This window comes from Marmota monax, unplaced genomic scaffold (assembly GCF_021218885.2).
Source record: "Marmota monax isolate L192 unplaced genomic scaffold, Marmota_monax_Labrador192_F-V1.1 WCK01_AAM20220418_F8-fsc00104, whole genome shotgun sequence".
In the NCBI taxonomy this organism is placed as follows: domain Eukaryota; kingdom Metazoa; phylum Chordata; class Mammalia; order Rodentia; family Sciuridae; genus Marmota; species Marmota monax.
This window is the reverse complement of record NW_026693836.1, coordinates 2,831,685-2,844,303: the sequence shown is the minus strand read 5'-3', so window position 1 is coordinate 2,844,303 and position 12,619 is coordinate 2,831,685. Positions and strand designations below refer to the sequence as shown.

General features: G+C 33.4%; 2 protein-coding genes across 14 annotated transcripts in view; one reads left to right on the top strand and one right to left on the bottom strand.

Moving 5' to 3' along the window:
• Slc36a4 (solute carrier family 36 member 4) overlaps positions 1 to 12,619 on the top strand; it is a 391,588-nt gene that overhangs the window by 134,443 nt on the left and 244,526 nt on the right. The window lies entirely within an intron of this gene.
• Deup1 (deuterosome assembly protein 1) overlaps positions 1 to 12,619 on the bottom strand; it is a 91,429-nt gene that overhangs the window by 12,677 nt on the left and 66,133 nt on the right. For all 3 annotated transcript variants that reach the window (XM_046462333.2, XM_046462334.2, XM_058584991.1), the window contains one exon: positions 4,508 to 4,704. In XM_046462333.2, coding sequence (XP_046318289.1) covers positions 4,508 to 4,704 — 197 coding nt within the window. The remainder of the gene's footprint in view (positions 1 to 4,507; positions 4,705 to 12,619) is intronic.

Below are 12,619 nucleotides of genomic sequence, written 5' to 3'. Positions count from 1 at the left end.
ACCTTGCAGGCGCGGGCGGCGGCTCTGTCCCTCTGCGGGCCGCTGGGCTTGTTCTGTCGGTGGTCGCAGTTCTGCCTACTTTGCAGGCGCAGGCAGCGGCACTGCCCCTCTGCAGGCCTCTGGGGCTGTTCTGCCGGTGGGTCGCAGGTCCACCTACCTTGCAGGCGCGGGGGGGGCGGCGGCTCTACCCTTCCTCAGGCCACTGGGCCTGTTCTGTCTGTCGGTTGCAGGTCTGGCCTGTTCTGTTGGTGGTCACAGTTCCGTCTACCTTGCCGGCGCAGGGGGAGGGGGCGGCTCTGCCTCTCAGCAGGCCGCTGCTCCTCTTGTGCCGGTGGGTCGCAGGCCTGCCTACCTTGCAGGAGTGATTGGAAGCTCTGCCCCTCCGCGGGCCACTGGGCCTTTTCTGTTGGTGGTCACAGTTCCGCCTACCTGGCAGGCGCGGGGGGTGGGGGGCGGCTCTGCCCCTCAGCAGGCCGCTGGGCCTGTTCTGTGGGTGGTCAAAGTTCCGTCTACCTTGCCGGCGCAGGGGGAGGGGGCGGCTCTGCCTCTCAGCAGGCCGCTGCTCCTCTTCTGCAGGTGGGTCGCAGGCCTGCCTACCTTGCAGGAGTGATTGGAAGCTCTGCCCCTCCGCGGGCCACTGGGCCTTTTCTCAAAACTCCACAATTTTGATAAAAAACATAGTATGAAATGTATGGTTTATGCCAAAATACAGGTAGAAGATGAGACTGAAAAAATACTAATAGATTTTAAATTTTGGTCTGCTAACCAGATAAATGAGTAATAAAACAAAGAAACAAATCAGTTTACCCTAAAAATTTTATTTTAAGAGTCCCAACAATATGGGCTATTTAGGATTAAATTGCTGTATTCCATAATAATGTGGTTTACATTTAATCATCAAAGACCATGAAAATATAAAAATCTATCCAATTTGGAATTATTTATTTTTACTAAAATCCAAGTTTCCCACAGGTATTAAGCATTTTCAAAGCCTTCAAAGTTTAAAAAATCCACATTATATTTCTCTGTTCTTATCCAAAGACCAATTCTACCTAGTCTTGTTTCTTATTATGCAAACATTTTCAAAGCTATGCATACAAATAGCAATAAAAGTTAAGTGAGGCATCTGTAAATTAGTACATAAAAACAAATACAACACGTTTCCCATTTTTACTTATCTTGAAATAAATCTTTCCCCCATTCTTCCAAACCATAATTACCATGGAAACAGAACAGCAAATTAACTGAAATAACATGGTTTATGATGTGCATAATAAGATGGAACATCTCACAATTCAAACAGAATGATAACAGTTGCATAGTACATCTGCATTTAATCTTAGGCCAGACCTTTTAATTTGAGTGGCTGCTCTATACTTCAGAGCAGAGTGGAAAAAACAAGATAATCATAGAAGTGATTCAAGAAACCTATATACATATATCTGTATTCTCAATTATACAGAGATTTCAGGCAAAATATTATTTGTTCTAAATTATCTAAATAATTATCTCAATTATCCATTTTGCTATGGATGTATAGATACAGTTTTATGATGTTAATTACTCAAATTTATATAGGAACATTCTTTTTATAGTAAGATCAATAAAATGTAGAGATTGAAAGGAAAGACTACATTATGAACTAAAGTGCTTCTGTTTTAAATCATCTTTATATCTGACAAGCTCTTCTAGAATATAGCTATTCAAATACTTCATAAAACCACCTTGCATAAAATGCTACATATATCAATTTAAAAGCTATCTTTAAAATAATTTAGAAGGCTTCTAATATCCCTTCACAAGCTGATCTGTTCAATTAGCTTTCCCATGGATCCTATTCCAAGGCCCCAGTCCAATTTTGATAGGACCCAGTTGCTGTGCTAGGGAGCAGAACTCTATCTACTGGAGTCTTGAGTCAGCTTTGCAGTTTTCTGTAGTCTACATGTACAGGCAACCCAGGCTCCAGTGCTTTCCGTTTAGAATATGGGATCATCTCCTAAGCATAAAACAAGATCCCATCACAAACTATGCCAGTGTTTTCCAGCCTCACATAAAACTCCACATGAGCTCCCGATTCTGTGAACTGTTCATTGTTGCCTGGCCTACAACCATTCAGCTGTGTTGCTTCTTTTTTGAGCAATAGCATGGTATAAAATTTTCTCAACTTAGTTTTGGCTTCTAGGTGACTATTCACTCCTTGACAGGGAAACATGCAAGTGGTTATGACAAACCTATTGACTTTGTGGCTTTTTAGTATTAGAATCTTTTAATTTATTAGCTAGACTTGAAGCCATTTTAATGATTAATGTTTGTGATACTGAAATATTTCCAGTACATGATACAACTTTTAAAACCATAAATTCACTTTTAAGTATGTATGTCATAGATAGACAAGTTCCATTTATTATAAAATTGATTTATTAAAATTAGTTGAAAATTAATAGTTCTGGATACCACTATGCCAAATTTGCTTATAAGTCATTGAAACTTTAAAACTCTTTTAACTATTAAGGACAATACTCAGAACATCCTAACCAAATTCAACTAATTTGATAATTTTTTTAAAAAGTGCTGAGTAACTATCATATTAGAAAGTAAATGCTTTGGACTAGTGAGTGAACATTAAAAACATTACTTTGAAGAGAGTGAAAACCACCAAAGTTGGGTTAAGTGTGAATAAAAGATTACTTAATATACATTTTTTTTCAGTTAAAAGCAAGAATTTCCCTACACTAGACTTTAAATTTTTGTGGAGCATTATCTTCATAAACCTTTATCTAAAAGGTTTTTCTTTCCTAAAATAGTTCAATAAAAATAGTTCAATAGCATTAGCTATTGATATATAACCATGACTTGTATATTTTCTGATCAATTTATGCCTAACAAATATGTATCTATAGCATTGACTACCTGACTTTACCAAGCTGTGTTTTGAGGAAAAGAATTATTTCATTTTTTACTTGCTAAAATTAATGCAGAGGTTTCTGCTTTACAGTTCTCCACTGGTGAGTTCACAGTGTCCTTGCATCTCAACAACTCTTCCCCATACTGGGTTCTACATGTAATAATTTATTCAGAACATTTGAAATGCTGTTTCTTTTAAAAACGAGGTCACTGGAGAACACTGAAATCAGATGAGGCATTAAAACAAATTTAATGAAACTTTCAACAAATGAAACTGGCAGGACACAAGGCTTTACAGCAGGAACAGTCGTCCAAACTGCTTATTAAGATAATCTCCTGCTGAGCATTTTACCTCTTATGTTACTTTCCCTGTCCCCTACTGTCTTGTTTTTGTTAGGCACTTTTAACACATTCTGTACTGTCTGACAAAGAGAAAGAAAGGGGTACTGAAACAAGAAAAATACTTTTTAGAAATAATAAAAGGCACAGTAACTGTCTTTTTTTCCTAAATAACAACACCTGGACCCCTTATCTAAGGCTTTCAAAGTTATTTCCACAAGAAACTATAGGCAGCAGCGTGCTGCACCCAATGGGTGATCAGTACTAGACAGGTGACTGATGGTCACACAGGAAGACCCTTTATGGTATTTTTAGGGGCCTGTCTCTCTTACCTGGGAGTCATCATTTGACCTGCAGAGAACTAAAAGTAGGGTAGCACTTTGAAAAGTGTTTATTTAATATTAGAAAATATATTCTTGTACCCAAATCAAGATTAGGGCCTTTGGATGGGTTTTCAGATAATGCTGGGTAATACACATTAGTATGGTAATACACATGAGCAGTTCGAATCAGAGAAGTGGTCTGTGGCTGTGGCCAGTGAGTGGCCTCTTCCATCCTCATTCTACTGCTTTTATACTGCTGCTGCCACCTTGCCACCACAGCACCCCACCACTGAGAACTCTTTTGGGATAGTGGTCAATCTTTATCACCAGAAGAGGGTTATTAATTTGGCACTTTTGAACAGTTTTATTTCATGTAGCAGACGAATGTCTTTCCTTCTAATACGTACATAGGGCTGGCATGGTGAAAAGAGAGAACTGTGCTACACCCATGACAATCTTGAACAGAACTGTTTTTTTTAAATGTCCCATTAACTTTTGAATTTATCTCCTGTAGATATGCTTAGTTAACAACATGAGCCGAGTACACCTATCCCCCACAGGTATATTTGAGGAAATAACAGATCCGGCTATTAGTTTATTCACCAAAACATACAGTTTAGGTCCTGTGTTTTGTTAGAGAAGCACTACTATTATTATAAATACAATTTTGTTAGTAATAATATCAGTAATAACAGCTAACAACTTTTCTTTATCTTAGCCCAAAGACCGAGAAGCAATAATGACTAAATACCTAAAATGAATTAAAGATAAAAGCCTGCAAGTACATGAAAGAACTATCACTTACACTTTCTGTTTTTAAATCAGGTTCTTTGCAAATAACCCATGAAATAAAAATTTCTGTGCAAATTGTCTTTGAAAAAAAAAAAAGATAAATGTCAATGTTTTTAAACTTATGTCCTTATATAATGGAGCTGGCATACCTATCTTCATTTTTTTCCATTCTTATTTGGTTTTGATAGGAGTATCTTCCTGTTTCTTCATAGGTATTTTGATTAGACCATGCTGATTTTCCATTGATTTGAAGTTTTGCAAGATCACTTCGAAGCCTTTCGTTCTCATATTCCAGTTTGTTAATGGATGTATGCCTTGAATATTCCCTGTTAGTGAAGTCCACACTCTAGAGAATGAAATAAACTATCATTGAATAAATTGGTCCTTATAAATGATGCATATTTTCTATGTTTGGACACATGTGCTTTAAGGGCCTTTCATTTGAGCCAAGTAATGCAGTTTTATTTTGCTCACTTCCTAAATGCTCCTCCTTCCTCTCCTCACAAGAAGCAGATACTCAGTGACAATAGCTGCTGAACACATTCACAATGAAAGCAGGGCACACAGTACTGTCTGTGCTTCAGTAGTGACAAGGTTTACTCTGTGCATTATCATTCTCTACAACAAATTGGCCAGAGTTAAAACTTATGTGTTTATAGGTATACCTCCTAGTGTTGATAAATAATGGAAACAAAATATAAAATTCAACTTTAAAGGAATATTTTTTCTGATTAAAATAACTCACATCCTTATATAAAATATGGATGATATTAAGAATAAATGTTCCATACTACCACCACTCAGTGATAACTGGTAATATTATATCTTTCTGCCAATAGGAAATACATATACTCAACAAAAAAGTCAATATAATAATAATGTATGGATACTTATAAAATTATAATAATAATTACAAAATTATAATGTACAAAGAGCAATAAAGTTTTGGAGTTTTGGAGACTGTTTTTTCCCCATTGAAAATTATACATACTTTAAAAATAAGATTTTTAATGACTGCATCAAAGAGGTATAAATGAATTAATTTAATCATTTCTATTACAGAAGATTTAGTTTGCCTTCAAAATTATAAATAACACTCTTTGATTTTCTTATGCACAAATCTTGATATTTCTTTAGATAGATTCCAAGAGTGGGGATCACTAGGAAAAACTGTATGAATGTTTCTGAGGAACTTGATTAAGAAATATGATTTTTTCCCCTATAAATTGGAGAAACCCAAGTATCATAATTTCACACCAGTAATGTATTAGGGGCCTATTTTATCACACTAACAATAATTTAATATTACTAACTTTTAAAATGTGCTACCTCGATACATTAAATAGTAACTTATTAGTGAAGTTGGTTATATTTTCACACTTTTCTGGCAATATCCACTCCATCTTTAGTTGGTTGTCTATTTGTGTTCTTTGCTCAATTTTCCATTAGAGTGTTTATGTTTTTCTAATCTGAAATAATTTTCTAATATTAGGGATAATAATCCATTGTTTAATTGATGATTTTTAGTGTATGATGTGTTTTATCTAGAAAGTTTTTTCCATTGTTTAATTGGTGATTTTTAGTATATGATGTGTTTTATCTAGAAAGTTTTTTTTTTTAAGTGAAATCTATTGTCTTTTTCCTTTGTGACTTCTTCACTTTTAAATTGCAATTTTCTTTTTATCATAAAAGCAATGGTACTATCTTCTATTTGTTTCATAATTTAATTCTTTAGTATACTTGTAATTAATTTGGTATGAGATTAAAAATAATAAATTATTCTAATTATTCAAACATCCCTTTAATCATTAATGGATTATACTAAATCTGTATAGAGTGGGGTCTGATTTAGGATCATTATATCCTGCTGATCCTACAGATGTGATTATGCCAGCACCACATCTGGTAGGGGATATTCAATTTTAATGCATCCTCAAAATAGAAAGTGAAGCATGTTTAAATCACAGAAATGCATTTTAGAGTAAGAATAGAGATTTCTGAGGCTTTTAAGTTAAATACTATAAGAAAATTTCCTAGTGTCTAAACTTCTCAAAAAGTTTTAAGAGATAGTTTATATTTCAAAACAAAAACTCATAACATATTTTACATGAAGCTATGTCATCCTCCTTATCCTATGATTTGCATGTCCACGAGTAGCACAGCTGCTGATTAAATAATTGTTTTCTGATTTCAGAGGTAATATTTTTCCACAAAAAGCATAACTTAAGAAAGCATCTTTTTTGATATTTCAAAGTCTGTGGTTCAAAGTCTGTAAGACTATTAAATGATTAGAGCTTACACCTTTCTTTTTGAAGTTCCTAAGTATAAAGTTTTGAGTGCCGTTCATATAGGCTGCCACCCTGTAAAGTCATTCTAAATTTTCTAAATTTTTGACTAATTGCACATTGAAAATTATCCATATAATCTCATATTAATATCAAGGCTGATAAATATGTGTAGAAATACATACATAGTATATTATGTATTAAATATGTTTGCCTGTTTATCTTTTTATTCAAAGGCCAAGTCTGCTTACTACACTTTCTTTTACTGCCTATTGCATTTTGGAACTTTAGTAAATACGTAAGAAGATCTCATTATTGAATGGAAGAAGATGTTCCAGGAGAGCAAACTGTAAATTTTTTTATTAGTCTATTATATTTCTATATAATATTGTAGTTCATTTTGTCATAATCATACATGCCTGGAATATGATTTGCACCACTTCAGTCCCTAGTACTTCTCCTTTCCCACTCCTCATCTCTCCCCTGAGCCTCTTCCTCTATTCCACTTGTCTTCCTTCTATTTATTTATAGTTTTTGAAAAAAAATAGTGCTTTATATATAAATGAAGGTGAAATTCACTGTGGTATATTCACATATGTACACAGCATAATTTGGTCAATTTCATTCCATCCTTCTTCCCTTTTCCTTTCTGTCCCTCCTTCCTCTCCTTCTTAATCCATTCCACTGATCTCCCTTCTATTTCACAAAACAATCGTGGGTGGGTTACATGCTTCTTAATCTTCAAACAAGGTAGTCTTTGAGAAAAGAGGACCTTTCTGTTAGGTATTTCTGTTAGGCCTTTGCCTTTAGAATTTTTCAATGTTTACTCTTTTGAGATAACAGTGTAGATAAAAGAACCATCTATAATCTTTTGCTTTAAAGGAAGAAGGACTGCTCATTTTAAAATTAGAGTAGATTTGCAGTAAACATAAAGAGGCAGAGTCTTATAAAATTTCATCCTCTAAGGGGAAAAATTCATAAAGGCAAATCTGATTGAAAAGGTAGATCACAAACTTATCTTTGGATGAGATTAAAAATATGACTCCATATAAGACGTCTGTCTGTCAAAATATATAATTATTAATGGTTTGTTGCTCAATTGAAACTGTATTTAAGATTTTTCTATAAAATTAGATTATATCTATGACTATTTTGGGTTCAGTGTTGATTTAAAGCAATTAAGAATAATAGCAATAATTTTTAAATACCCTCCAATTTTCTAAATGTACCATAATTAGATAAATGTTATGAACATAATCTAAAAGAATCAAACAGGTAATGTACTTATGTTTTATATTTAAGAACATATTCCATTTTTCTTAACAAGGTTTTTTGAGCTCTCTTGTTTTGTGTTTTCCTTAATTTTTTCATAATTTCAGAAATATATCCCCACTAGGTGGTTATCATTTGAAAACACACTTTAATTAAATTTCATCTGTATTTCTTTCTCCACCCTCCCCTCCAATCCCATTCTCCACCCCTGCTTTTTTGGTAGTACTGGGGATCTAACCCAGGACCTCATGCATGAAATACAACTGAGTCAAGTGTTCTCCCACTGCGCCCCACAGGGCTACCTATGTATTTCTGATGGGTTCTTTTATTTAGACCTATTATTCAATTCTCATTTTTTTTAAAAAAAATTTAGAGTTCTATAATTTTAATTCATTTATTTGTTTTTAGAAGGGTTAAACGACCTGGTGCCTATCTATTGGGAAAGGTTAGAATGAGGCAATTGAATTATTGAAATACCTGAATTTTAGCATTTTGCATGTACGTTTTTTCTTTTTAGTTATGTATATTTGTTCTGGTTTGGAAGTGAGGTGTCCCTCAAAGCTCATGTGTGAGATAACAAGAAAGTTCAGAGGAGAAATTATTGGGTTATGAGAGCCCTAACCCAAGCAGTGAATTAATCCCCTGATGGGATTCACTGAGTGGTGACTGAAGGCAGATAAAGTGTGGCTTGAGGAGGTAGTTTATTGTTGTGACTCTGGGGTATATATTTTATATCTTTTAAGTAGAGTCTCTCTCTGCCTTCTGATCATCATGTGAGCTGCTTCCCTCCATATAATCTTCCACCATGACGTCCTGCCTCACCTTAAGCCCCAAGGAGGAATGGAGCCAGCTGTCGATGGACTGAGATCTCTGAAACTGAGAGCCCCTAAGTAAACTTTCCTCCTCTCTAGTTATTCTGGTCAGATCTTTTAGTCACAACAGCAAAATAACTGACTAAAACAGTATTCAACAATATAATTAGGCTCACAAAATATTTCTACAGAAAGAAAGATTTTAGTGTACTTTATGGTTAGCATGTTAGTTTACAGTACGTAAATGTATATTTAGTCATTAGGAGGGTGCTAATTTTTATGCTACTACTTTATTTAGCTAACTTATGGATACTGAAAAGCAAACTAGTTTTATTAAAAATTACCATAAATTCTAAGGTCTGATTAATTCAGTAAAACTTATTACAGTTTCCTTAAATCAAAGTAAAATTAATAATTACAATGACTGGACCAAGTAATTATAGAATCAAAGAAAATTATCAAGATAAACTTGATTATTTGTTAGCAATTGAGGAGAAGAATAAAAGAAAACCCCTGTTTTTTCTATGCAGTCGAATTTTAACATAAACTCAATGAAAACATCTCTTGCCAAGCCAGGAGCCTCTTGCTAGTTCTCAGATACTCTTAAGCATCTCACTGAGACCCAAGGGAACTTAAGACACCAGCTGGTTTTCCCAGCAGAACATTCCCTGCCTAAAAACAGGAACTGCATAGCCCTGTCCATACACTGGTGACAACTGAGTGCAGACCACGTGCTCCTTCCACTGGGTGGGGTCCTTTTGATAAACTGTCTCTCTCCCTAAGTGAAAATGAGCAGGAAGCTTCACAGTTAGTAATGTAGAAATATTCTTGAAGCTATAGCTATTTAAATATGACCAATTAGAAGATCAGTAATTTCCTTGTCTAGAAAGGAAAAGGGAATTATTATTTTAACGTTATCCAAATATAACAAGCATTGAAGGCTTAAAAATAATGATGTAAATATTTTGTTTCTTATTGCCTGAGGTGAAATTTCAGTACCAGTTGTTTAAACCCATGTTTATTTTTCCTTTCCAATTATTTCAGAAATAACTACCTTGATATGGGATTTTTTTCACAAAACAGATATGATTTTTTAAGAAACTAGAAAAAGTACAACAAAATAAAACAAACAAGGGAAAAGAAATTAACTGATAAAAGCTAAAAATAAATGAAGTGGGTAAAAAAAATAAATCGATCTAAAAGCCAATGCTTTCAAATAACTAATAAAATGAATAAAACTCTTATGATTCAGAATTAAAACAAAAGATACATGTTTAGCTATATAACATTAGGAATAAGAAAAGAAATTTAAAGAATATAAAAATGCTGAAAAGATTGTAGGCTATTACTAACTGGTAACAAGAAAACAAATTGAAATGGGTAAAGATTTCCTAGAAAAATACAAATTATCAAAATGAACTAAGAAGTAGTGAAATTTTTGAATATACCAAGAACCTAAAAGAAAATATAAATGAAATTTACCAAGTCTGGATGATTTTACAGCTAAATTCTTTTTTTTTTTAAATGAGGTAACTTTTTTTCTTATAGCTTTATTTTATTCATTTATTTTTTATGTGATGCTGAGGATTGAACCCAGGGCCTCACACATGGTAGGCAAGTGCTCTACCACTGAGCCACAACCCCAGCCCACTACATTTTTTTAAACTTTAAGGAACTGATAATTTCAATATTGTTTAAACTACTCTAGACTACTTATGAAATGAGAAAGCTCCCAATTTATATTATAAAGCCAGTTTAACTTTGAAAAAGAGAGAACTATATACAAATACCATGTATACTTACAGATCTTAGTTTATAAGATCTGTTATTTATAAAACATTAACACAGAGAATCCAGGAATACATTAAAATTCCTAAAGTATGGCTATTATGAATTGAATTGTATGCTTTTAGAAAATATATGTTGAAGTCCTAATCCCTAGTTCCTCATAATGTGTCATTATTGGAAAGAACGTCTTAGAGTTAAAATGAGGTCATAATGTGGGCCTTAATCCAATGTGACTAGTACATAAACAGATACACATGGAGAGAAGACAATGTGAAGAAACACAGGAAGCAGATGCCCTTGTGAAATCAGAGATACATGAAGAGCACCATGCCAGCAAAGGATTGAAGTGACACTTCTGCAAGCCCAGGAACACCAAAGATTGCTGGCAAACCCTCAAAAACCAGGAAGAGGTAAGGAAGAATCCTCCCATATGGATTTCAGATGGAGCACAGCCCTGCTGACTCCTTAATTTTGGACTTAAAGCCTCCAGAATTCTGAAAAAATAAATATTCTGTTGTTTGAAAGCCACCCTGTTCATGGCCCTTTGTTATGGCAATCCTCATCAAATTAATACAATGACTGAAGATTTACTCCAGGATTCTAATTTGGGTCAATATCAACCATAGTTTATTACGCATTAACCAAAGTTATTACACATCAACAAATAAAAGAACAAAACCCATGATGTCATCCATGCTGATAAAAACTGGCAGCAATTCTTAATTAAAATTCTAAGTAAAACAGGAATAGGAGGATTTAATTATCAAATGAGGAAGTAATGTTATACTAAGCAAAAATGTAGATTTAAAATCAGAAACAAGAAAATTTGCCAGCACACACTTTATTACTTAATATTTTCTTGTAAGTTTTAGCAAATGCAGTGTAACACACACACACACACACCAAAAAACAAAAACAAAAACAAAAAACTGTTATAAGTAGCGGGAAAGAAGTGATACAACCATTTTTGTTGATAAGATTATATATCTTAAAAACATAAATACCTCTAGTAAAAATGTTATTAGAATTAATAAAATAATTTGGATTTTTTTGTATATTGGAATAGGTTTCTAGATATGGAAAAGGGAAAATATTTCCATTTATAATAATAACAAGAATTGTGAAATATCTGGGAAAAATTTTTTTAAAAGGCACAGAACCAACATAAAAAAAACTATAAAATATTTTTAAAAACTATATTAAGAAACAGAAAACCATGCTCTACTCTTAGATGGAAAAACTAACTATAATAAAATTTCTAGCTGGGCACAGTGGTACACATCTGTAATCCCAGCAACTTGGGAGGCTGAGGCAAGATGATCTCAAGTTCGAGACCAGCCACAGCAACTTAGATCCTAAGCAACTTAGCAACACCATATTTCAAAATAAAATATGATAAATAAAGGACTGGAGATATGCCTCAGCGGTTAATCACCCCTGGGTTCAATCCCCATGCCAAAAAGAAAGAAAGAAAAAAAGAAAATTAAAATGCCAGATCTTTTAAAATTAATATATAAATTTAATTCAATTCCAAACGTAATACAATAGGAAGTTACAAGAATAAACTGGATAAACTGAACTTAATGATGATATAAACGATTAAATTTTGCTATTTTTTAATCAATTCAAAATTATAACTCAAATAGATTCAAGAGTTGGATAAAAAATATAAAAATCTTTGAAAAAAACTCTAAAAGGTTATATATTCATGTAGAGGTTGGGAAAATCCTGTTGTTCAAGAAAAGAAACTCCAAAGCAAGAAATTTGGACAAATAAAAGTTTAAAACTGCATGATGGCAAAAACATCATAAGTAAAGTTTCAATCAATCAACAGATTTATAAAATTGCTGTTATAAATAAGAAATAAAAAACAAATAACCCAAAATAAAAATGAGAAAAGACTATATTCTCATTCATATTAATACAAATTGCCAATAAATGAATAAAACTATGCTCAACTATTCTCAGAGAAGTGAAAATTAAAGTCTATTGAGAAATTATCTTATAACCATCATATCGACTGTGTTAGTCAGCTTTTTATCCCTGTGGCTAATACACCTGACAACAACAACTTAGAGGAGGGAAATTTTATTTTAGATAATTT